This window comes from Schistocerca nitens, chromosome 3 (assembly GCF_023898315.1).
Source record: "Schistocerca nitens isolate TAMUIC-IGC-003100 chromosome 3, iqSchNite1.1, whole genome shotgun sequence".
Taxonomy (NCBI): domain Eukaryota; kingdom Metazoa; phylum Arthropoda; class Insecta; order Orthoptera; family Acrididae; genus Schistocerca; species Schistocerca nitens.
In genome coordinates, this window is record NC_064616.1 from 246,541,301 (window position 1) to 246,568,729 (window position 27,429).

Genomic DNA, 27,429 nt, shown 5'->3' on the forward strand with positions numbered 1-27,429 from the left:
CTCGTCTTCACATGAACATTTTATAAAAGAGTGACTCACTTTATTCGCATGGTGTGGCAGTTTTCTCGTGATGCCATGAGGCAATTCTATTTCCATGACTATTTTGAATTCTTGACCACTGTTCACAAACTTCACAACAATGTCTTTAAAGCAAGATACACAAAACAAATCAGCAGTGCAGAACACAAGATGGCGGTCAAAACAAGGCTACTATCGATTTGACTATCGATCTGTCGATTACTGCTGTTATCAGTAGCAGTGTCTTCTGCATGTCTTGCTGTCATATCACTGGCATTGGTTGGCATAATACATTACAAAATGAGCGGATTTTACAATTTTATAACACAAATAACAGTATAAATACTATTTATTTTCAGTATTACAAAGATATTATACAGCAGTATACCCATCAACGAATCCATAGATACACTCCTGGAAATTGAAATAAGAACACCGTGAATTCATTGTCCCAGGAAGGGGAAACTTTATTGACACATTCCTGGGGTCAGATACATCACATGATCACACTGACAGCACCACAGGCACATAGACACAGGCAACAGAGCAGGCACAATGTCGGCACTAGTACAGTGTATATCCACCTTTCGCAGCAATGCAGGCTGCTATTCTCCCATGGAGACGATCGTAGAGATGCTGGATGTAGTCCTGTGGAACGGCTTGCCATGCCATTTCCACCTGGCGCCTCAGTTGGACCAGTGTTCGTGCTGGACGTGCAGACCGCGTGAGACGACGCTTCATCCAGTCCCAAACATGCTCAATGGCGGACAGATCCGGAGATCTTGCTGGCCAGGGTAGTTGACTTACACCTTCTAGAGCACGTTGGGTGGCACGGGATACATGCGGACGTGCATTGTCCTGTTGGAACAGCAAGTTCCCTTGCCGGTCTAGGAATGGTAGAACGATGGGTTCGATGACGGTTTGGATGTACCGTGCACTATTCAGTGTCCCCTCGACGATCACCAGTGGTGTACGGCCAATGTAGGAGATCGCTCCCCACACCATGATGGCGGGTGTTGGCCCTGTGTGCCTCGGTCGTATGCAGTCCTGATTGTGGCGCTCACCTGCACGGCGCCAAACACGCATACGACCATCATTGGCACCAAGGCAGAAGCGACTCTCATCGCTGAAGACGACACGTCTCCATTCGTCCCTCCATTCACGCCTGTCGCGACACCACTGGAGGCGGGCTGCACGATGTTGGGGCGTGAGCGGAAGACGGCCTAACGGTGTGCGGGACCGTAGCCCAGCTTCATGGAGACTGTTGCGAATGGTCCTCGCCGATACCCCAGGAGCAACAGTGTCCCTAATTTGCTGGGAAGTGGCGGTGCGGTCCCCTACGGCACTGCGTAGGATCCTACGGTCTTGGCGTGCATCCGTGCGTCGCTGCGGTCCGGTCCCAGGTCGACGGGCACGTGCACCTTCCGCCGACCACTGGCGACAACATCGATGTACTGTGGAGACCTCACGCCCCACGTGTCGAGCAATTCGGCGGTACGTCCACCTGGCCTCCCGCATGCCCACTATACGCCCTCGCTCAAAGTCCGTCAACTGCACATACGGTTCACGTCCACGCTGTCGCGGCATCCTACCAGTGTTAAAGACTGCGATGGAGCTCCGTATGCCACGGCAAACTGGCTGACACTGACGGCGGCGGTGCACAAATGCTGCGCAGCTATAGTTGAATTCTTTTATCTTGGCGGCTCGCGCATGCCCGCCCAGACGCGGGAGATTGCTGCGTTGCCAGTTGCACACGTCGCACGCGCCAAGAGAAACAGCGCCATAGTACAGTATAGTTCGCAAGCTTACGTTTAGGGGGGAGCGCGCAGTTTATGAAGTAAAGCCACCACGGCCGCATTAACCCTTTCGCAGCTACAGAGACGTGCTCCCCGCATTCCGCGCTGTGCGCGATTTTGTCACTGCACTGATCGCCTGTGCTGACACATGGTGTTTCCGACTGCTTTGACACACTTATCATTCGATTCCACAACAACTATTTGGCCCAAAAATTAGATTTTTACACATCTTCTTGACTGATACCTTCCCCCCCCCCCCCCACTTCCTTTGACTGACTGAAGTGCTTTAAAATAAAGCCAAACGCGCCCGGTGTAAATAAAACTTTTATTACAGTCGCGAAAGACGGAATATTTCTCAATATTACATACGATCCCTATGTGGTACCAAAATTAAATGAGATATTGTTATACAGTAAATTTTATATGAAATTTAGGTACCTTGTCCACATTTCATTCTCAACATTGTGGCAACTAAAATCGACCATACGGAAAGTATACGCTATGGACTTTTACCTCTGCAAACTCTTCAAAATTTCGTGCAATGGTTTACTACATTTAATGCTGCACCATAACTGGGTTGAACATCGAAACAAAATTAAGTCATTTATGGGGGGAAGGTATCAGTCATGAAGATGTGTAAAAATCTAATTTTTGAGCCAAATAGTTTGTGTGAAATCGAATGATAAGTGTGTCAAAGCAGTGGAAACACCATGTGTCTGCACAGGCGAGCAGTGCAGTGATGACAAAATAGCGCACAGCGCGGAATGTGGGGAGCACATGACTGCAGCAGCGAAAGGGTTAATGAAGAGACAAAGCACTAGAAATTTCAAAAACTGCATTCAAACGATTAAAATTCGTGAAGTAAGACACTTCGATATTGTTTTACAATAAAAAAAATATTTAGGATCGCAAAAGGGTTGAACTCGTTACCTGTCGCCTACCTATCCAGCGCCTTAACCATTACGCTAACGCAACACTTCTTGCAAAAACTCTCCATAAGGACTCTTACAGGTCACGCAAAATTCTGACAAACACTGTTGGTATGCCTATGAATTACGCGCACTTCGTCGAAGTACAATAGGAAATAAACAATTACCGCTGTTCTTTATTGCGAAAAAGCGTTTCGTGAAATTGATACAAACACCTTTCCTTGCTATGGCCTGAATTAAGAGTCTTATTGCTTGTTTGGTTTAATTAATTAATAGAAAATGAAGCAATTGGCATAAAGAATGGCTTTTCCAAACTTTCAAAAAACAAAGTCTGCTATCAAGACATTGCTTTTGTTCTATTACTTTATTTATGACTGAACGTTTCTAAAACTGAAGACTCTCGTCCGTGCTCTGTACTACAGTCGAGATCTGGCAACGTCGTTCTCTGTTCATTGGCTGACTGTATGTTTTGACGTCAGATGCGCAGAACGAACCTAAACTCGGCCGCCAAGATATATGACGCGCACTTTAGCGCCATTCGACGGCCAACACCGCGGTTCCTGGTGTGTCCGCTGTGCCGTGCGTGTGATCATTGCTTGTACAGCCCTCTCGCAGTGTCCGGAGCAAGTATGGTGGGTCTGACACACCGGTGTCAATGTGTTCTTTTTTCCATTTCCAGGAGTGTAGAATCAAACAAAATTTATTAAAATGTCAAACTATAAACTCAGCTGAAGTAGTTGAAGTAATAGAATCGTTAGAGCTTGTCCCACAGTTATTTCACATTCAATTGAAATTTGTACAAACAGGATGTGGATCAATTAATGGAGAGGATCATTACAGGATTTTTTGTTAATCACCTTGAAAATAAACTTCTGAACAACAAGGACATAATTACCCAGAAAGCTGTGCACTACTGCAGATACAAGGGTGACACATTCTTCGCATATAATGGAATTAATGAAGAAACAGAAACTCTGTTAAACAGGCTCAATAACTTACACAGTAACATCCATTTCGCCCTAGAACACGGAGAGAATAACAATTTAAATTGTTTAGACATGACCATAATCAACATGAATCAGATCCTGAACATCAACGTATATAGAAAACCAACAAACACAGGCACCACTGTCATTAATAAACAAGCTGCATTCAGATCCTTCTTAAACAGAGCACAGGAATTCCGACTTAATTCTGCTCACTATGAGAGAGAAATAAAAACAATCAAATACATTGCATACAACAATGGCTATCATGAACATGAAATAGATGCACTTTCATAATGCATAACTAAAAACAAAAGCAAAAAAATTAACATGGCTATTCCCCACAGCATACAAAACCCTTAGTAAATAAGGATACCATATTTATGAGTCGTCCCGAACAAAACAGCCAAGTTGTTTAAAAACACCAACATCCAGGTCACTTTTGCCACCAACAACAACTTAAGAAACAAACTGGCCCATGATATCATAGGGATTATAGACAGACTGAGCAAATCAGGAATTTATAAAACTACATGCAGTCATTGCAACAAATACTATGTTGGCCAACCAGGAAGAAACTTTAAGACCCGTCTTAAAGAACACATTGACCATTTCAGACAGGATAAAGCTAATAAGTCACCTATAGCAAAACATATGAATGAAACAGGACGCAGTGTTGCAATAGATAACGACCTCAAAGTACTACATACTTTAGAAAATATCTGAATAATAAACATCTTGGAAGAAATGCAAATATTCATCATTCCTAAATGAAATGACAGAGTTAAAAGTTTCGCACTTCTTTGCGAATTTTAATTCCGTACTCTAAAACTAGTAAATACATGTCATTAATGTAATATATATCATAGATCCGAGACAGAGCTTTGTAATTCTGAAAATAAATAGTATTTACACCGTAATTTCTGTTATAAAATTGTCACAGTGGCTTATTTAGTAATATATTACTCCAACTGATATCAGTGCAATGACAGCAAGACATGCAGAAGAAATTTCTACTGACAACGCCAGGACCTACATATCGATAGTCAAATCGAAACTGGCATTGTTTTGACCGCCATATTGTGTTCTGCACTGTTGATTTGTTTTGTATATATTTCTTTAAAGACACCGTTGTGAAGTTTGTGAACAATGGTGATGAAGTCCAAAAGAGCCATTGAAATAGCGATGCCTCAAGCCATCGCAAGAAAACTGCCCACGACACAAGAACAAAGAGAGTGATTGTTTTATAAAATTTTCATGTGAACAGAAGACCAATACGCAAACTGACATCGCCTCTTACTAGGTTGTCCCCATCTTTCGCCACAGTATGATCACACAAGTTATGTAAAGATGGTTTAATATCTGTATGAACATGGATTAAATGTTTTTGTAATGCCAGTATAGCTAAATATATAACTTCGTTGTAGACAAATTTTGTGACTGGTAGCGGCATTGTAAAACTTTTCCATATTTTTGAAGCAGCCACGGTCGATTAATAATCAATATGGCTTCAAATTATTGGTCGTCTCAGCCTTGAAAGTGCAAACACAACATTCGGCTTCACTGTTCGATCGAGGAGAGAATGACAGGGTTCGGATGTGTTGAATTCCGTTTTGTTGTCTAAATTGCTGAAACTTCGACGAAGAAACTTGGGGACCATTGTCTGAAACAGTTTGTGGAAAACCTTCTGCACTAAAGACAGAACCGAATGCTATGATAGCGCTAGCACGAGTAGTGGAATGCATTGGAATGACAAGAAGATATTTGTTGGATGCATCGATGATAAAAGCCGTCGTGTGTTCCAGAAAGTACCAGCAAAATCAACATGAACACGTTGCCAAGGAAAGTCACATCAAGTCCAACTGAAAGAATCACGGTCTTGGTTTGTTATCCACTTTCGAACGGCAGCGGGCAGTCATATCTTATATCTGTTTCTCACGCCCCAGCGACAAGTAATACAGGTGCGCTAGTTGTTTGGTTCTAAAGGGTCCCCAATGTCCTCTGTGTAACAGTTTCAACACATGGCGTTTGCGAAGATAAGGGCATCAGGACTAGCATTTGTCAATTAGGAGAATGAAATGTAGGGTTCGCCCACTGGCGGGCTGGATACACCTACTCTTTTGTCAGGATGTAGACCGAGGACCTCTGTGGCGTCGTTAGACGCAGTAAAACAGTTATCAGGATTACTCCATTTATTATTCAAAATACAAGCCACTGCTGTGCCTTCTGTACGGCTTAGTGGATACGTAATCCGGACAGGAATCTACTGATACAACAGTGGACTTAAGGTTGACGAGGACGCTGCTTCAGCTCGGATTTAAAGACGGTGACACAGTAGTGCAGCGGTTTGCTACCCACTAGCGAGGTAAGCACGACCTGTCTGTAACCCTGCTTGGAGATGGCGATGACCGCGATGTGTATGGTTGTTTCGCACGCCGTGTCAGGAAATACTCGATCCCATCAGGTAGACCTCAATGGGGATACCGTAATGTCGTGCTGACTCCTGAACCTAATCAGCTGGCATGGTAGACCGTCAGACTCGTGCGACACTGGAGTTTTAGGGCAGCTTCTTCCATGGGCTGGAGTCTTTTGGTTGACCACCCATCAGGGCTGCTTGCTGTGTAGAGTGTAGTACCGGATGCTGGACTTCTTTATCTGTGATATTCTCGTTGGACAGCAAAAGTAAGACCAACACTAGAACCATCTCACACGCAAGATGTTACTATATCATAACCATAGAATCGAGTGCGAACGATATGAACGGCATAAATGCTACGGATCCAGTACTCTTGACTAATGAGTGCGGAATTTTTAGGTCTTCGAGGAGAGGCTCCGCTCTACAACGTCATTCGTAATGACTGAATTGGTTCTGCTCTTCTGGACTCGTCAGCGGTCCTCAATTCCGCTTCATTTGTCTAACGTGTTTGGTACAATGTCTTTCGTGCTCATTCAAACCCCTGCTAGGCAATGTTGCTTCCTATCTAGTCTTTCTTACATAACGTTGCGAAGGCAGTTCGTTCTGCACTCTTCTAACAATTCTGCTGAAATCTCTAGCAGTTTCGCTCAAGAGTGTCGAGGTTGCTGTATTCGTGACTGAGTAACTGCCTGTTTCAAGGCGTAATTTACTAACGCCGACTGTTCAAACTTAGAAAATTCAAATCTCCCGTTTCATTATTAATTTATCGTGTAATGGCAATAAAATTACACCATTTTGGAGAGAAAATCTATTGCGGTGTGCATGGTATTTGCAAACTACTGCAGCGGAGATGCGTTTCAGATTATGAGGCCAACCAATCAGAATGTAGTACTTGAGCAGTAATAGCGATTTCTCGTGTTCAGTTGCCTGTACAATCTACTGAGAACCAATCGGGAAAGGCTGCAATGCTTGTGAATCAGGGTGATAAATTTGAATATAAGAATCTTCTGAAGAGACTTAATCCTGATCGTTTCCAATAAGTAAGCGTGACGGAGTTTCTGTATTTGCGCGCAGTGTTGTAGAGTGATAAGAATTTCATATTGTTAATTGGAAAGAAATGGCGGGTAACATTCCAGCTTCTGTGCTTCTGTACATCTTCCGTCGGCTTATGATCATTTACAAAATTTTTTTTGTTTTCCAGATATTGATGAAATTGTTTGAATTCGTAACTTATGACTAAAGCTTCTTTTGCCAGCATAGTGTAGTTGACTTGGGCCTTCTTCAACATCTTAGACGCGAATGCTATGGGATGTTCTATGTTGGCGAAATAACACTGTATCTGTTCCATGTAATAATATGTTAACTGAAAGCATTACAGGTTTTTGCAGATCAAAATACATACGCCTTAGGCGAATAAGCAGTGGTTGTTTCAATTTCTCAAAATATTGTCCACACTCTCCTGTCCATCTAAAAGGAACATTTTTATGCCGGAGGTGATAGAAAGGTGTGGCTATTTGCGCTGCCTTTGGAATGAATTTGATGTAGCTCGTTACTATTCGAAGAACTGTTTGGAGTTCTCGTATATTTGTAGGAGAGGCTAATCTCTGTTTGGCTTCTAAATGCTTAGTCGAGGGACAAGCACCGTGGGCGTCAATGACATATCCAAAATATTCAATTTCAGTGATGAAAAATTAACATTTCTGTAAATTACACTTGAGTCCTGCGTTCTTAAAACTTCAAAAAGAAACTACACATTTTTGGAATGCTGTTCCGGTGTTTGGCTAGATCAAGTAATCTCATCTAAATAATTTGAACAACACGAAACATCGTCGTTCACTTGTTCAAGAAAGCACTGAAGGAACGCAGAAGCAGAGGAAAGCGTTGAAGTAACGCAGAAGCAGAGGCGCTCCGAAGGAAAGACGCAGGTATTAATACAAGCCGATTTGCGTGTTAACCTCCATACATTTTTTTGTTCTCTCATTCAAGGGAAGATAAATCAGTTTTTGAAAAGAATTGTCCACCTGCTAGGTAGTCCATAAACTCGGCCGGCCGCTGTGGCCGAGTGGTTCTAGGCGCTTCACTCCGGAACCGCACGAATGCTACGGTCGCAGGTTCGAATCCTGCCTCGGGCATGGATGTGTGTGATGTCCTTAGGCTAGTTAGGTTTAAGTAGTTCTAAGTTCTAGTGGACTGATGACCTCAGATATTAAGTCCCATAGTGCTCAGAGCCATTTGAACCATAAGTTCGCCAACACATGAAAGTGAGAAGGGATCAGTAACTCAAAAATGGTTCAAATGGCTCTGAGCACTATGGGACTCAACTGCTGAGGTCATAAGTCCCCTAGAACTTAGAACTACTTAAACCTAACTAACCTAAGGACAACACACACATCCATGCCAACTGTTTGATCGTTAACCGTAGCTATAAGCTCGACACAAAGCCCGATCTTCCCATTTGTTTAATTGCGATCAAAAGTGGAGATGCCCAATGACTTGCAGAAACATATCTCAAAACTCCGATTTATTCTGGTCTGTAGAGTTGAAAACCAATTTCATCGCGAAAGGCATCAGGTACCGAATGAGCGCGGTAAAAAGGGTTTCGCATTGTCCTTGAGCGTACGTGCGCGTGCAAATTCTTCTCATGTTCTAATGCGCTGTCGAAGAAATATCCATATTTTTCACACAACTGATGAATATTGGCATGGAAAAGTCGCGTATCAGTAGCATGAACGTCGACCTGAATATCTAAATCAAATAAATCTAAAGCATCCGTGCCAAAAATGTTGGTACTTGAACAAGACTGAACTACCGTGAGACGCACTGACGTAGTCGTATTTCTATTTTTTTCTTGCAAAGAGCACGTTCCTAGAAGGGAAAAACTTTAATCGTTGTAGGCCGTGAGGTGCAGGCGTCATTTTGGTAGTTGAGGGTGACCTAGTTGCTTTGAAGTATTTTTATTAATCAGTATCTAATTAAAATGGCTGATTGCCAGTTTGCAGAGATACGAACCGTTTTCACTTTGCGCTCTGAATGTGACTATCTGTTCTGACTTGTGGAATACTGTATTTGTCTGAATTGTGATAGATGAAGCGTCTAACTGTACATTTAATAAAGAAGAGCTGATTAGAATGAGGTAAGGTCTGCAGTGTGCGTTTCATTGTGCGCGTTTGTTGTTTTCGTGTATGGTTCCTGGATGGATTACCAGGAAGAGTGGGTACAGATTCGGAATGCTAGATCATGCTTAATTCAGTTTCCTCAAGATGAGATTTGTGTGGTACAAAATTTACTTTGTGCTTCTTTTGCATGCACTCTTGCTGTGTGTGCCCTGGCTTACGGGCGGGTCGGCATTCTGCGTGGTGGAGAAAGCAGTTTTTGCGGTCATGCGTTACACAACATTTCATCCTAGACTTCGGAAGGTTTAAATTAGCCGAGGAAACGGCTGGGTGTCCCGCGCTGTGTTTATACTCCTGTCGTGCCGGCGGTTATCCCCTGACATGTGAAAGAGGGGCTGCCGCGAGCTACCCGCTGTCAGCATTGCAACAACTGCATATTAAAATCAAGTTCAGCAAAATCTTGCACTTCCCGGGCTTCGTTTACTCTGAGTAAACTGAAGTGATAAAAGTCATGGGATACGTCCTAATATCGTATCGGACATACTTTTTGCTAAGCGTAGTGCAGCAGCCCGACGTGGCATGGATTCAACAATTCGTTGGTACTCTCCTGCAGAAATATTGAGCCATGCTGCCTCTATGGCCGTCCATAATTGCGAAGGTGTTGCCGGTGCAGGATTCTGTACACGAACGGATCTCTCGATTATGTCCCATAAATGTTCAATGGGATTCACGTCAGTCACATCGTAAGCTCGAATTGTCCAGAATTTTCTTCAAACCAGTCAAGAACAACCGTGGCCTGATGGCATGGCGCATTATTATCGATAAAAATTTTGTCGTTGTTTGGGAACATGAAGTCCATGAATGGCTGCAAATGGCGTCCAAGCAGCCGAACATAACCAGAACCCAGTCTGTTCCATGTAAACGCAACCTGCACCAATATGGAGTCACCACCACCTTAGTTCAAAATGGTTCAAATGGCTCTGAGCACTATGGGACTTAACATCTGAGGTCATCAGTCCCCTAGAACTTCGAACTACTTAAACCTAACTAACCTAAGGACGTCACACACATCCATGCCCGAGGCAGGATTCGAACCTGCGACCGTAGCGGTCGCGCGGTTCAAGACTGAAGCGCCTAGAACCGCTCGGCCACCGCAGCTGGCCCACCACCACCTTGCACAGTGCCTTGTTCACAACTTGGGCCCATGGCTTCGGGGGTCTGCGGCACACTCGAACTCTACCATCAGCTCAGCAGACCAGGCCACAGTTTTCCAGTCGTCTAATATTCAACCGATATGGTCACGAGCCCAGGAGAGGCACTGCAAGAGATGGCGTGTTGTTCGCAAAGGCAATCGTGTCGGTCGTCTGCTCCCATAGCCCGTTAATACCAATTTTCACCTCACTGTCCTAACGGATACGTTCGTCGTGCGCCCCACATTGGTTTCTGCGATTATTTCACGCATTGTTGCTTGTCTGTTAGCACTGACAAGTCTATGAAAACGCTGCTGCTCTCTGTCGTTAAGTGAAGGCCATAGGCCACTGCGCTCTCCGTGATGAGAATTAATCCCCGTCGTGCGCCCATAATCATGTCGGAGACCTTTTCACATGAATCACTTGAAAATAAATGACAACTTCGCAAAGCCACTGTCCTTTTATACCTTGTGTACAGGATACTACCGCTATTTATATATGTCCGTATTTCTATCTCATGAATTTTGTCACTCATGGCACTGAGAACAAGATTTCGATGCTTCAGAATCTAAGGCTGTATTCTTTTATCAGCCAGGTTATGAATAGTGATATCACCAAGCATTTCGTCTTGAAATGAGACTCCACAAGAGCAGTTAAATTTAAAGTTCCTAATTAAGCCCTAGAGTTCAGTGATCCTTTCCTTTTAGGACTGTTTAATAAAACGACATGCATGAAAAAATTTGAAACAAGTAGCAGCTACATGAATCTGAGTGTCCAAGATGTCATTCAGTTTGCTAACAATGTCTTCATAAGGTAGAATTTGGGGCTCTCAGCACAACTTAAAAATATACTCTCCTAACCACGGAAAAAAGGAGCGCTGTGTTTCACCTGAAACGTTGCATGCTTGGAAATGCTGCTCAAGATTAAGGCGGTTCTCTATAGAGTCCTTTCGTTTTGCATCAGAAGAGCGGAAAGGAGGATGTGGCACCTGACCGCTGGCATTCTGTGCCTCAGTCGTTGTTGTGTGCTGGGTTTGTTGTGCGTTCATCAGTAACCGAATAGCAGTGGGCAAATAGGTGATTTGTTGGTTCTGAAACTAAGTAAGCGCACGGATTGATAGCTCTCCAGAAGTCACCACTTTGTTGTTGTTGTTGTTGTTGAGGTCTTCAGTCCGGAGACTGGTTTGACGCAGCTCTCCATGCTATTCTATCCTGCGCAAACTTCTTCATCTCCCAGTACCTACTGCAACCTACATCCTTCTGAATCTGCTTAGTGTATTCATTTCTTCGTCTCCCTCTACGATTTTTACCCTCCGAGCTGCCCTCCAATACTAAATTGGTGATCCCTTGATGCCTCAGAATTTGCCCTACCAACCGATCCCTTCTTCTAGTCAAGTTGTGCCACAAAGTCCTCTTCTCCCTAGTTATATTCAACACCTCCGCATTAGTTATGTGATGTACCCATCTAATCTTCAGCATTATTCTGTAGCACCACATTTCGAAAGCTTCTATTCTCTTCATGTCCAAACTATTTATCGTCCATGTTTCACTTCCATACATGGCTACACTCCATACAAATACTTTCAGAAACTACTTCCTGACACTTAAATCTATTCTCGATGTTAACAAATTTCTCTTCTTCAGAAACGCTTTCCTTGCCATTGCCAGTCTACATTTGATATCTTCTCTACTTCGACCATCATCAAAAAAATGGTTCAAATGGCTCTGAGCACTATGGGACTCAACTGCTGAGGTCATAAGTCCCCTAGAACTTAGAACTACTTAAACCTAACTAACCTAAGGACAACACACACATCCATGCCCGAGGCAGGATTCGAACCTGCGACCGTAGCGGTCGCGCGGTTCCAGACTGTAGCGCCAGAACCGCTCGGCCACCAGCGGCCGGCTCGACCATCATCAGTTATTTTGCTCCCCAAATAGCACAACTCCGTTTAAGTGTCTCATTTCCTAATCTAATTCCTTCAGCATCGCCCGACTTAATTCGACTACATTCCATTATCCTCGTTTTGCTTTTGTAGATGTTAAGTCACCACTGCAGACACAAATTAATGACAATGTATAGTACACTGACGTGAGATAGTGATATACCCATGTACAGATGGCTGTAGTATCGCGTACGCAACGTATAAAAGGATAGCGCATTGGCGGAGCGGCCATTTGTACTCAGGTGATTCACGTGAAAGGACTTCCAGCGTGGTTACAGCCGCACGTCGGCAATTAACAGACTGTGAACGTGGAATGGAAGTTAGAGCTAGAAGCATGGGACATTACATTTTGGAAATCGTTAGAGAATTCAGTATTCCGAGATCCACACAGTTAAGAGTGACCCGAGAATATCAAATTTCAGTCATTACCTCTCACGACGGACAACACATTGACAGATGACCTTCACTTAACGACCGAGGGCAGCGGCATTTTCGTAGAGGTGTCAGTGCTCACAGACAAGCAACACCGCGAGAAATAACCGTACAAACCAATGTGGGACGTACGACGAACGTATCCATTAGGACGCTGCGGAGAAATTTGGCGTTAATGGGCTATGGCAGCAGACGACCGACGCGAGTGCCTTTCTTAAGAGCACTGCATCGCCTGCAGCGTCTCTCCTGCGGTCATGACCATATCGTTTCGACCCCAGACAACTGGAAAGCTGTGGTCTGGTGAGACGAGTCCCGATTTCAGTTGGTAAGAGCTGGTGATACGGTTTGCGTGTGGTGCAGAACCCACGAAGCTATGGACCCAAGTTGCCAACAACGCAATGTGCAAGGTGGTGGTGGCTCCATAATGGTGTGGGCTGTGTTTACCCCCTCCTTCAGCTGAACCGACCATTGACTGGAAATTGTTATGTTCGACTACTTGGAGACCACTGGCAGCCATTCATCGACTTCATGCTCCCAAACAACGATGCAGTCTTTATGGATGACAATGCGCCATGTCACTTCATGTTCCCAAACAACGATGCTATCTTTATGGATGACAATGCGCCATGTCATTGGGCCACAGATTTTCGCGATTGGTTTGAAGAACATTCTGGACAGTTCCAGCGAATGATTTGGCCATGCAGATCGCCTGACACGAATTCCATCGAATATTTATGGGACAGAATCGAGAGTTCAGTTCGCGCACAAAATCCTGCAGTGGCAGCTCTTTCGTAATTATGGACGGCTATAGAGGCAGCTTGGGTCACTATTTCTGCAGGGGACTTCCAACGACTTGTTGAGTCCATGCCACGTCGAGTTTCTGCAGTACGCCAGCCAAAAGAAGGTACGGCAGAGTATTAGGAAGTAGCCCATGACGTTTGTCACCTCAGCATATACTCCGCATAAAAAGTATGAAGTTTTACGAATTTCTGTCAGTCGCCACACTTAAGCAGCAGACTCGTCATCAGTGGACGTCTAATGTATCGGTAGTTGAGGTGGCTGATAAAGATGAACAGACTTCTACAAAAAGATAACACATTAACAAATTGTAACATTAACAACAATATGTACACTTAATAATTGAGGTACGCATAACTATGAAGTGCCGTTCGTCCTTCTGTGCTGTTGAGTTATATGCACTGAGAGTAATGTTCTTGATAGTGACAAGTATTCTTGAATGCTATTTATTTATTTAGCGTATGGCGTTACATATGAAGAGCGACTAGCAATTGTGTATTACATAGTTTTACAAAATTTTACAAAAGTATATTAATTTCATAATTTACAATTGAAAAAATAATTCTATAAATTAATATCTAATTTTTCGATGCATTCAAGGGCTGCCTATTTCACTTCAAAGAAATGGTAGGTTTTTATGCTACAGCTTGTTACAATGTGATTGATCGTCTGGTGTTCATTTCCACGGTGACACGGAGAAGGTGAAGCCCTTCCCCATCGGTAGAGGTTTTCAGCACAGATGCCGTGGCCTGTGCAGATCCGATTAATTGTTTTCCAGGCACGTTGCGTTAGTTCCATACCGGCTGGTCTTGTGTCAGGTCTTTGGAAGGTCTGATGTTCCTCATGGAGAATAGTGTTCCACATTTCTGTCCACTTTTTGTTCATACAGAAAGTAGCTGCCTGTAGTGATTCTGCCAGTAGGACAGATGGCTGCCTGGATTTTAATCGGTTCATTCGGAGAGCAGGAACGTCAGAGAGCGTTGGAAGCTCGGGGATTTTAAGTAATTTTTGGTATTCCTTGAGGAGAGCGTTCTGTCTTCGGAGGTCTGGTGGTGCAATGTTGCTTAGAGCTTGTAAACGGTACAGAGAAGTAGATTTGATGCAGCCTGTTATTGTCCTCATTGCTGCATTTAGAAAAACGTCAGTTTTTCTCACATATGTGTTATTGAGCCACACTAGTGCACAGTATTTGGCAACAGAATAGACCAGCCCTAATGCAGCGCATCGCAGTGTCGTAGCTCTTGCGCCCCCTGAGGTAACACTCAGCTTCTGTATGATGTTATTGCGTGATCTCAGCTTTTCTGTGGTGTTTTCTATGTGCTTCCTGTAAGAGAAGGTTCTGTCAAGAGTCACTCCTAGATATTTTGGAGAGTCTTGGTGGTGAAGGATCTGACCATTAAAGGTGACATTCACCTTCGCATTCGCCTTTCTGTTGGTAAGGTGAAAGCAGCTGACTTCAGTCTTCGTTAGATTTGGTATGAGTCTCCACTTTTTGAAGTATTCATCTGTTGTGCTTAGATCTGCGGACAGAATCTCCTCACCAGCTTCAAGAGTTCTCTGCTGGGTGGCCAAGGCCAGATCGTCTGAAACCGAGCGAGGTGGCGCAGTGGTTAGCACATTGGACTCGCATTCGGGAGGACGACGGTTCAATCCCGTCTCCGGCAATCCTGATTTAGGTTTTCCGTGATTTCCCTAACTCGTTTCAGGCAAATGCCGGGATGGTTCCTTTGAAAGGGCACGGCCGATTTCCTTCCCAATCCTTCCCTAACCCGAGCTTGCGCTCCGTCTCTAATGACCTCGTTGTCGACGGGACGTTAAACACTAACCACCACCACCACCACCACCACCACCACCAGATCGTCTGCATAGATGAACTTCCTTGGTTTTTGTTTCATTGAGGTCAGATGTATACAAGTTGAAAAGGATTGGCGCCAGAACTGAGCCTTGAGGAAGAGCATTATCAAGTTTCCTCTGTCTGCTTAGTTGGTTGCCAAGGATTACTTGGTAGTATCTCTCAGACAGCATGTTGTTTATGAGCCTGATTGTGATTTGGCAGTGTATGACACTAGCGAGTTTGTACAACAGTCCTTGTCTCCATACAGTATCATAGGCATCTGTAAGATCAATAAAAGCCACTGACGTTTTAAGGCGACGTTGGAATGCAGCTTCTATGTGTGTAGCTAAGCTGAGGACTTGGTCTGCACAGCTTTTGTTTGGTCTGAATTCTGTCTGTTCGATGGGAATAATTTCACGGATCTTTGGAGCGATTCGGTTGAGGATGACTCTTTCCAAAAGATTGTAGGAGCAGCTCAGGAGGGCGATTGGTCGATAGCTAGCAGTTTTGTTCGCTGGTTAACCCGCCTTCAGTATTGCTATGGTTTTTGTTTTTTTGAAGGCTTTTGGCATGTTCCCTGATAGCATAATATTAGTGACGAAACTTGCAAGCCATCTACGAGTCATGTTTCCACAATTGATGAACTCTGGGTGTATCCCACCTAATCCTGGAGCTTTGCCTTCTTTCATTTCTTTGATTGCTGCAGTGATCTCATCTACAGTGAAGTCTCTGGAGTACTCTGATTTGTTGGGTGGCTTCTGCTTCGGGTTTCTAAGCTTTTTCTTAACCATCCTTGTGTGTTGCTTATGTGGGGATGCTTTGGAGAGAGAACTTATTCTGTTCGCAATCTTGAATGCTGATACAATCCGATAAGTGACTGACATGAAATAGTGCTTAGTGTTAATAGCTCCGTGCTACAGCGATGTAATGTCTCACTGCAGTCTTCCGTACTAAGGTTGACAAGTCAGCAGATTCATTGAGTCTGGGGCAAAACGCTGATTGTGGTTGCTTACAAGGGAACCTCCCCATCGCACCCCCCTCAGATTTAGTTATAAGTTGGCACAGTGGATAGGCCTTGAAAAACTGAACACTGATCGATCGAGAAAACAGGAAGAAGTTGTGTGGAACTATGAAAAAATAAGCAAAATATACAAACTGAGTAGTCCATGTGAAAGATATGCAATATCAAGGAGAGTGCGAGCTCAGGAGCGCCGTGGTCCCGTGGTTAGCGTAACGAGCTGCGGAATGAAAGGTCCTTGGTTCAAGTCTTCCCTCGAGTGAAAAATTTAACTTTTTGTTTTCAGTTTATGTGAAAAACTCTTATGTTTTCATCACTTTTTTGGGAGTGATTATCACATCCACAAGAAAACCTCAATCGGGCAAGGTAGAAGAATCATTTTACCCATTCGCCAAGTGTACTAGTTAGGTGGGTGGACAACATATTCCTGTCATGTGACGCACATGCTGTCACCAGTGTCGTATAGAATGTATCAAACGTGTTTTCCTGTGGAGGAATCGGTTGGCCTATGACCTTGCGATCAAATGTTTCCGGTTCCCATTGGAGAGGCACGTCCTTTCGTCAACTAATCGCACGGTTTTGCGGTGCGGTCGCAAAATACAGACACTAAACTTATTACAGTGAACAGAGACGTCAATGAACGAACGGACAGATCATAACTTTGCGAAAATAAAGAAAGTAAAATTTTCAGTCGAGGGAAGATTTGAACCAAAGACATCTCGTTCCGCAGCTGCTCACGCTAACCACGGGACCACGGCGCTCGTGAGCTCACATTGTCCTTAATATTGCCTATCTTAAGCATGAACTACTCAGTATGTATACTTTGTTTATTTTTTCATAGTTCCACAGAACTTCTTCCTGTTTTCTCGATTGATCTGTGTTCAGTTTTTCAAGGCCTATCCACTGTGCCAACTTATAACTAAATCTGAGGGGGGGTGCGATGGGGATGTTCCCTTGTTAGAAACATGCGCCGGACAACCAGAGTCCTCTGGTGTCCAGTATGCGTGGCGTTTCCAACCGAGACAGCGAGAAGGGAGAACGAGTCCGCTCGGCGGGGCCCTGGTGTGAGATTTAACTGTGCCGTCACTCAGTAACGGGCCGCCGGAGACCATGGATCCCTTATGCCAAAATACTCAGAAGATATACCTGAACAACGTTAAGTTTGTCAGTGGAGTTGTGGTTCTCCCTGCATATACTATCTTGGTCCAACCGTGCTTCTCTTAGGCGTGACGGCATCTGGTTTTCATACAGCCCACCAGTCACTGACACCTCTCCATCAAATCAGGGTGCGATTCTTGTCACGGCCACGAGACGTTTCTCCATACACACAGAAACACTTTTGCAACGTTTACTTTACAAACTTATCATTTCAGTAACAATAGCCACTCTTTTCTTGTCTATTCTTCGATGAACGCGATTCACGGATGCTAGAATGTACGGTAGTCACGCGCAGGCGAGCTGTCAGCTGTGACGTCACTATCAACCCTCTCGCCACACCGTATTGCATTGAAAGCTTATACGCACATGGCGCATATACGTTTAGCTCATTTTCCATGTTTTAGTCTATTATAATTTTTGTTAATATTATTAGGCTTTATATTAGAGTATTTTTTCTATGGTCCGTGAAATACTGGTGCATAGCCTCCAAAGAACGTCATTCTCTTTGCCTGTAAATCTACATTCTTTTGCCTAAGGTCTTTTACTTCTGTTTCCGTTATTTCTAATTGTTGGCGTACGCACACATTGTCGCATTTACAGCGGTGTTCGTTTTCATGGTTAACATTTTGTCTAGTAGGAATTTCTTCATTAGAGAGTAATATATTTACCTGTAGAGTTTCCTCTTATTTATGGTTCAAAATGGTTCAAATGGCTATGAGCACTATGGGACTTAACTTCAGAGGTCATCAGTCCCCTAGAACTTAGAACTAATTAAACCTAACTAACCTAAGAACATCACAAACATTAATGCCCGAGGCAGGATTCGAACCTGGGACCGTAGCGGTCGCGCGGTTCCTGACTGTAGCGCCTAGAACCGCTCGGCCATCCCGGCCGGCTCTAGTGCCCAAAGATTTCTCTCATTAATAGGCTCATTACTACGCCCTAAATCAGCACCGGAGGATGGTACATTTAGCGTTGGAACAGCATCCATCTTCAATCTGCGTTTCGCATTAATATTCAACAGTTCACTTTTCAAATCCCTTTCATAACCCTAATCAGTATAATGTATTGGGCAGACACGAGCATTTTTAACTGCAAACGAATCTGTATGTTTACAAGGATTTATATATTTGTGTTTCGTCTAATTGTTTTTAGGACATATATGAAAAGTAATTTTTAACTTACTTATTTGTCTGCTGTGATTAGTACAACTGGTGATCACACATCAAACCATTATTTTTCTCTTAAAAACTTACCCTTTAAAGTCCTTCAATATACTGATAATTACCGTGCTACTCTGTACTCGATCTCCTGTCACTAACATAAATTCACACTGCCGTAAACAACCTTGTTTTCGCACGTAAACGCATTTAAATTAAAAACTTACCCTTTAAAGTTCCTCAGTATACTGATAATTACAGTGTAACTCTGAACTCGATCGCCTGTCACTAACAAAAATTCACACTGCCGTAAACAACCTTGTTTTCGCACGTAAACTTAATTATAACACAGTTCGTTACCGCAATATCGGGCTACTGAGTGCTAGTTGGGTTTACTGTGAGCTGTGATGTCAGCGGCGCTGCTTGCTACTGCGCATACACCTCGTGATCCCCATGTTAACAGACGGGGCATTACAACTTGTTTGAAGAGCTGCACTATGCCTGTGTTCGGACTGAATACCACAGCAGTAACGATACCCTGCTTAGAATCTACTGTTGTGGTTTACATCCATTTGATTTGTATGTTTCATTCACAGTGTTACAATTTTCATGAACTGTTGTGTATCAGCCGGCCTTTGTGGCCGAGCGGTTCTAGGCGCTTCAGTCTGGAACCGCGCTGCTGCTACGGTCGCAGGTTCGAATCCTGCCTCGTACATCGATGTGTGTATGTCCTTAGGTTAGTTAGGTTTAAGTAGTTCTGAGTCTAGGGGACTGATGACCTCATATGTTGAGTCCCATAGTGCTCAGAGTCATTTGAACCATTTTGTAGTGTATGATAAATAATGCATGGCGAGTAGCACATACACACACACTGACGCTAACTTAGCTGGCTATGTTTTTATGTTCCAGCATTTATCTGAATACAGCGAGAGGTGGGACTCCAGCCAGCAGCCCTCTTGACTCACCAGATCCTCCTACTACTCTCTCCGTCGGCACGCTGGACTCTCTGTCATATAAACAACAGGTCTGTTCCTAATCATTACTTTTTAATTACTTGCAATACAACCGATCGATAAGAAACCGATATGTGTTATTACTGGAATAAATATCAGAATCCAAAATGAAACTTTCGCTCTGCAGTATCTTCTTCCTTGAAATTAACCGCCGGCTGGAGTGGCCGTGCGGTTCTAGGCGCTACAGTCTGGAACCGAGCGACCGCTAGTGTCGCAGGTTCGAATCCTGCCTCGGGCATGGATGTGTGTGATGTCCTTAGGTTAGTTAGGTTTAATTAGTTCTAAGTTCTAGGCGACTGATGACCTCAGAAGTTAAGTCGCATAGTGCTCAGAGCCATTTGGACCATTTTGAAATTAACCTTCCAAAAGCATTACAATCGAGTGCTCATAGTGGGCTCGACTCTGGCCATTTGAATTCTACAGGCAACTACCATCATCACACGCCTCAAGACTATCTCTAAGTTTGAATGGCAGGAAAACGGAGAAACGATACTGAGAAATATGCATTTTTAGTTGGCCTGTGAGCATATTTATATGCTCAGGACGTTCTGCAGCCCCATTCCCTGCTAGTTGAGCGTGGTACGCTTAATGTTATTACGTAGTGCCCACACTGCTTACGACAAAGACAGAAGCTACAGAATGAGGACATTTCTTGGCCAAAGAAATCTACAGACTTATCTGTGGTGTATTGCTGCAACTAATGAGTACTTTTGGAGGCGGTCGATCAGATACTACAACACACACACACACAAATTATTAGTATTTTATTAAGGCTTGAGCATGGTAACTATTTAAATTTGTATACATATTTGATGCTGTCGCTGAGATAACATTAGCGCTTTGTTCATTCCACAGTTATAGTTTCACATCAGAATATATTTGTCTGTAAGTAGATATATAGTTCAGAATAACTGTTCTGTTCGTACGCAGTCGGATCCGTGCTGCAACGATATTGTCATCGTTGGCGATGATTACAAGTGGTCGCTGATTACACAGACAGTGGGTTGTGCAACACTGCGCTAGCACTGCGTTTACAATGACACCGACAACAGCCGTCAGACACCGTCGCCAGAGGTCGCCCGATAACATCGGCCGATAGCGTGGTCATAGTGCGTCCGATCTCCTTCGTCCGTTCCTGCAGTGTCAAGGAGGTTAGGTTAGGGTATAATCTATTGTGTGTATGAAGCAGGTTAAATTTTAACCTTTAGGGTGGGATGGATACAAGGATGCCTCTGTGTTTGGTTACGAGTGGTGCACAGCGGCTTCTGCTGTTAAAGAGACACCGAATGCATGTGAATGAGCTTTCTGTCTCGTAAAGAACGTTGCGAGTACTATACAAACGGTCATCAGTTATCAGAATAACCAAACAAGTCTTACAAATATATGTGATGACTGGAGAAACGCTCTGTTACATACTCGAGACAATTCGTGGTGACCTTGAAAAGCATGTTATAAACACTCTCTTTAGCTGTATTTATTTAAAGTTGTGCAGACGTATGTCAGTTGACCGTAAATGACTGTCATTTAGCACACGAGTGAAAGACAAGCATAAAGTGTAGCATAAGGTACTCTGAAAACCTAAAGCACTTAAAAGTGGAAATACATACCGTACACAACATTTGCAAACCACTTCATATCAACAGAATCACTACCCTACTGACATAAAACACCAGTAATCAGTAATAATAATTTGTAGGCAACTAAAGACAACCTTCCACAAAAGTGATCCAGCACATTAGCTATAAGCATATAAGATACGCTACCCTTTTCACTTGAACAAATTAGAGACTATAATCTATGCCTAAAATTTTCAATAAAGATTGCACCTATTTGAGGTTTCGAAGTAACCTGCAATTTCAGTCCATAGATTCCGAATTATATCCCGATTATGATATTTTCGTCCTCTACATGCCATAAATCCCACTATTTCGAGGACTAAACTTATTAGTTTCCCGCGTTACATATTTCGTGTGCGAGAACGTCGGTCGATTTGACCGAAGAAAACACTGATTTGAATTTCAACGATTGTCGTCCGAAGTCTATAAATTCGGTAGATACATCGGTTATAGCGTGACGCGCACGTAGTGGCGTAGTGATTTGGAAAGATCGACCGTCTGCGGCCGATGTCGGTGATCGTCGGAATCCACCGATCTCTGATCCACTGTGACTGCAGCCTAGGAAGGAAACATTTGCGGGTGTGTTTCATTGATTCGTTGATGCGCCTTGCAGCTACTGTCTTTACTTGTGATGCCGTCGTGAGGTATCCACTTTTGCATTAGACCTAGTTCTGCGGACGACACCACATTATCACTGACTGGGATGTTTATAGATGGTCCAGACAGTGTTAAGTAAACGCAGTGGTCGGTAAAGTGAAGTTTTAAAATTAATAGTTTACATACTACAGGAAAATTAAAGAGACCTTTGGAGAAAAGAGAACCTCCGTATGAATATCAAAAGCTCGGGTAGAAAACCAGTCCTAAGCAAAGACGGAAACGCAGAGAGATGGAAGGAGTATAGAGGGTCTATACAAGGGCGATATACTTGGGGGCAATACTATGGAAATGGAAGAAGACGTAGATGAAGATGAGATGGGAGATACGATACTGCTAGAGAATTTGACAGAGCACTGGAAAGCTAAGCCAACAAAGGGCCCCGAGAATAGACAACATTCCATCAGAGTTGCAGATAGCCTTGGGAGAGCCAGCCATGACAAAACTACCATCTGGTGAGCAAGATGTATAAGACAGGCAAAATACCCCCAGACTTCAAAAAGAATATAATAATTCCAATCCCAAAGAAGGCAGGTGTCGACAGGTGCGAAAATTACCGAACTATCAGTTTAATAAGTCACGGTTGCAAAATACTAACACGAATTCTTTACAGATGAATGGAAAAATTGGTAGAAGCCGAACTCGGGGAATATCTGTTTGGATTCCGTAGAAATGTTGGACCACGCGAGGTAATACTGACCCTACGACTTGTCTTAGAAGATAGATTAAGGTAAGGCAAACCTACGTTTCTAACATTTGTAGACTTGGAGAAAGCTTTTGAAAATGTTAACTCGAATACACTCTTTAAAATTCTGAAGGTGGCACGGATAAAATACAGGGAGCGAAAGGCTATTTACAATTTGTACAGAAACCAGATGGCAGTTATAAGAGTAGAAGGGCATAAAAGGGAAGCAGTGGTTGAGAAGGGAGTGAGACAGTGTTGTAGTCTATCCCCGATGTTATTCAATCTGTATATTGAGCTAGCAGTAAAGCAAACTAAAGAAAAATTTGGAGAAGGAATTAAAACCCATGGGGAAGAAATAAAAACTTTGAGGTTTGGTGACGACATTGTAATTCTGTCAGAGACAGCAAAGGACCTGGACCAGCAATTGAACGGAATGGTCAGTGTCTTGAAAGGAGGATATAAGATGAACACCAACAAAGGCAAAACGAGGATAATGGAATGTAGTCGAATGAAGTCAGGTGATGCTGAGGAACTTAGATTAGGAAATAAGACACTTAAAGGAGTAGGTGGGTTTTGCTATTTGATGATGGTCGAAGTAGAGAGGATATGAAAAATAGACTGGCTATGGTAAGGAAAGCGTTTTTGAAGAAGAGCAATTTGTTAACATCGAATATGGATTTAAGTGTCAGGAAGTCTTTTTTGAAGGTATGGAGTGTAGCCGTGTACGGAAGTGAAACATGCACGATAAATAGTTTAGACAAGAGAGAATACAAGCTTTCGAAATGTGGTGCTACAGAAGAATGCTGAAAATTAGATGGGTAGATCACGTAACTAATGAGGAGGTACTGAATAGAATTGGTGAGAAGAGGAAATTGTGGTTCAAATGGTTCAAATGGCTCTAAGCACTAGGGGATTTAACAGCTGAGGTCATCAGTTCCCTAAACATAGAACTACTTAAACCTAACTAACCTAAGGACATCACACACATCCATGCCCGAGGCAGGATTCGAACCTGCTACCGTTGCAGCCGCGTGGTTCTGGACTGAAGCGCCTAAAACCGCTCGGCCACTGCGGCCGGCTAAATTGTGGAACAACCTGACTAAAAGAAGGGACCGTCTGGTACAACACGATTTGGGGCATCACGGGATCACCAATTTAGTATTGGAGAGAATCGTGGAAGATAAAAATCGTAGACGTAGACCAAGAGATGAATACACTAAGCAGATTCAGAAGGATGTAGGTTGCAATAATTACTGGGAGATGAAGTAGCTTGGACAGGATACAGTAGCATGGAGAGCTGCATCAAATCAGTCTCTGGATTTAAGACCGCAACAACAGCTATATCGTGTGTTATATACACGTCAAAAAAAGTTTTGCATCATCTCGGTTCCGAGAGTTCAGGAACCTGTACAGAACATTGGAATAGAGATCATATAAATATCATTTCCGCCCTTTTTATTGCTCATGAAAACCACACATTGCATGTTGTACCACCATAGAGCGAGACCTTCAGAGGTGGTAGTCCAGATTGCTTTACACACCGGTACCTCTAATACCCAGTAGCACGTCCTCTTGCATTGATGCATGCCTGTATTCATCGTGACATACTGTCCACAAATTCATCAAGGCACTGATGTTCCAGACTTTCCCACTCCTCAACGGCGATTTGGCATGATTGGTGGGTCACGTAGTACATACATAGCCATTTTCTATGTAGCCCAGGCACGTTCGATAGTGTTCATGTCCGGAGAACATGCTGGCCACTCTAGTCGAGCGATGTCGTTATCCTGAAGGAAGTCATTCACATGATGTGCACGATGGGGGCATGAATTGTCGTCCATGAAGACGAATGCCTCGCCAATATGCTGCCGATATGGTTGCACTATCAATCAGAGGATGGCATTCACGTATCCTACAGCCGTTGTGGCGCCTTCCATGATCACCAAGGGCGTACATCGGCCCCACATAATGCCACCCCAAAACAACAGAGAACCTCCACCTTGCTGCACTCGCTGAACAGTGTGTCTAAGGCGTTCAGCCTGACCGGGTGGCCTCCAAGCACGTGTCTGACGATTGTCTGGTTGAAGCCATATGCGACACTCATCGGTAAAATGGGAATGTCGTGTGGCTAGGGCCTCCCGTCGGGTAGACCGTTCGCCTGGTGCAGGTCTTTCGATTTGACGCCACTTCGGCGACCTGCGTGTCGATGGGGATGAAATGATGATGATTGGGACAACATCACACCCAGTACCTGAGCGTAGAAAATTTCCGACCCAGCCGGGAATCGAACCCGGGCCCTTAGGATTGACAGTCTGTCACGCTGACCACTCAGCTACCGGGGCGGACGCTGATCCGTGAAGAGAACGTGATGCCAATCCTCAGCGGTCCATTCGACATGTTGCTGGGCCCATCTGTACCGCGCTGCATGGTGTCTTTGTTACAAAGGTGGACCTCGCCACGGACGTCTGGAGTGAAGTTGCGCGTCATGCAGCCTATAGCGCGTAATCTGAGTCGTAACACGACGTCCTGTGGCTGCACGAAAAGCATTATTCAACATGGTGGCGTTGGTGTCAGGGTTCCTCCGAGCCATAATCCTTAGGCAGCGGTCATCCACTGCAGTAGTAGCTCTCGTGCTGCCTGAGCGAGGCATGTCATCGACAGTTCCTGTCTCTCTGTATCTTCTCCATGTCCGAACAACATCGCTTTGGTTCACACCGAGACGCCTGGACACTCCCTTGTTGAGAGCCCTTCCTGGCGCAGCGTAACAATGAGGACGCGATCGAACCGCGGCATTGACCGTCTAGGCATGGTTGAACTACAGACAACACGAGCCGTGTACCTCCTTCCTGGTGGAATGACTGCAACTGATCGGCTGTCGGACCCCGTCCGTCTAATAAGCGCTGCTCATGCATGGTTGTTTACATCTTTGGGCGCGTTTAGTGACATCTCTGAACTGTCGAATGGACTGTGTCTGTGATAGAGTATCCACAGTCAATGTCTATCTTCAGGAGTTCTGGGAGCCGGGGTGATGCAAAACTTTTTGATGTGTGTATTTAGCTCTGTTACCAACAATAAATAATAAAACCCGCCAAGGTAGCCGAGAGCGGTAACGCGCTTCTTCCTGGACTCGGGTAGGCGCGCCGGCCGCGGATCGAATCCGCCCGGCGGATTAACGACGTGGGCCGGTGTGCCAGCCAGCCTGGATGTGGTTTTTAGGCGGTTTTCCACATCCCACTAGGTGAATACCGTGCTGGTCCCCACGTTCCGCCTCGGTTACATGCGTCGCGGACATCTGCAACACGTCCGCACTGTTTCACGATTTACACTAGACGCAGACAGTTGGGGTATACTGATTCCGTACTGGGGGGCTGGGGTGGCGGCAGGAAGGGCATCTGGCCATCCCTAAACACTAACACTGCCAAATCCGTTGTAACCACGCCGACCCTGCGATCGCTGCTGGACTATGGCGTAAGCGAAAGAAAGTTCAAATGGTTCAAATGGCTCTGAGCACTATGCGACTCAACTGCTGAGGTTATTAGTCCCCTAGAACTTAGAACTAGTTAAACCTAACTAACCTAAGGACATCACAAACATCCATGCCCGAGGCAGGATTCGAACCTGCGACCGTAGCTGTCTTGCGGTTCCAGACTGCAGCGCCTTTAACCGCAAGCCACTTCGGCCGGCGCGAAAGAAAGAAAGAAATCAACAATGAATAATAAAGTTAATGATAATGTAAGAGTACTGAAAAATCAGTCACATTGTGTCGTGTTTCTGTGGATCACATAACTTTATTTGAACCAAGAGTTAGTGTTTGTAAAATATATGTATAACACTGGCGACGGGTTAATGATGGTCACAAATCAGAAACTGAACGAAAAGTACAACGTGTAATCATATTAAAATTTAATGCCCTGATTGGGAATAAATTTACTGAACGGTGTACCAGAAACTGAATTGTGAAAAGGAATATTCACTTTCCAAATGTGACACGGGGTCCGCAGCTCGTGGTCGTGCGGCAGCGTTCTCGCATCCCACGCCCGGGTTCCCGGGTTCGATTCCCGGCGGGATCAGGGATTTTCTCTGCCTCGTGATGACTGGGTGTTGTGTGATGTCCTTAGGTTAGTTAGGTTTAAGTAGTTATAAGTTCTAGGGGACTGATGACCATAGCTGTTGAGTCCCATAGTGCTCAGAGCCATTTGAACCAATTTTTTTTTTTTTTTTTTTTTTTTTTTTTGTGACACGGGTTTCCAATACACAGCGCGCAAAACACTTTCTTTCCCTGTCATGTATCGTCTCCTACCCTACAGTCGTGAAGGTAACCTAAGGGAGGGAAGTCGTGTGCGCCATCTGTCTGTCAACGGTGTAAACTTTGCGTGTTATCGTATTTTTAGTGTTAGACCGTCCTATCCTCTGAGGCAATAGCTGGGGACCAGCGCAGTATTCACACTAAACGAGCGTGGATAACCAACGCACTGTCGTCAATCCGCCGGTTGGTTTCGATCTGGGCTTAGCCCACTTTCCTATCTCGCTTGCTATAGCTCGCAGCGCGTTGCAATCTACAAGTAGGGTCGTATTCATTGTATAAGACTAAACGTAATTTCGACAAAATTCACAGATCCGGCTCCTCGACACACAGTGAAATAACAATATTGTAGAACGATCAAAAAG

At 44.2% G+C, this 27,429-nt stretch overlaps 1 protein-coding gene across 1 annotated transcript in view; it reads left to right on the forward strand.

Moving 5' to 3' along the window:
• LOC126248203 (uncharacterized) overlaps positions 1 to 27,429 on the forward strand; it is a 988,540-nt gene that overhangs the window by 667,450 nt on the left and 293,661 nt on the right. The window contains exon 15 of the mRNA XM_049949008.1: positions 19,703 to 19,817. Coding sequence (XP_049804965.1) covers positions 19,703 to 19,817 — 115 coding nt within the window. The remainder of the gene's footprint in view (positions 1 to 19,702; positions 19,818 to 27,429) is intronic.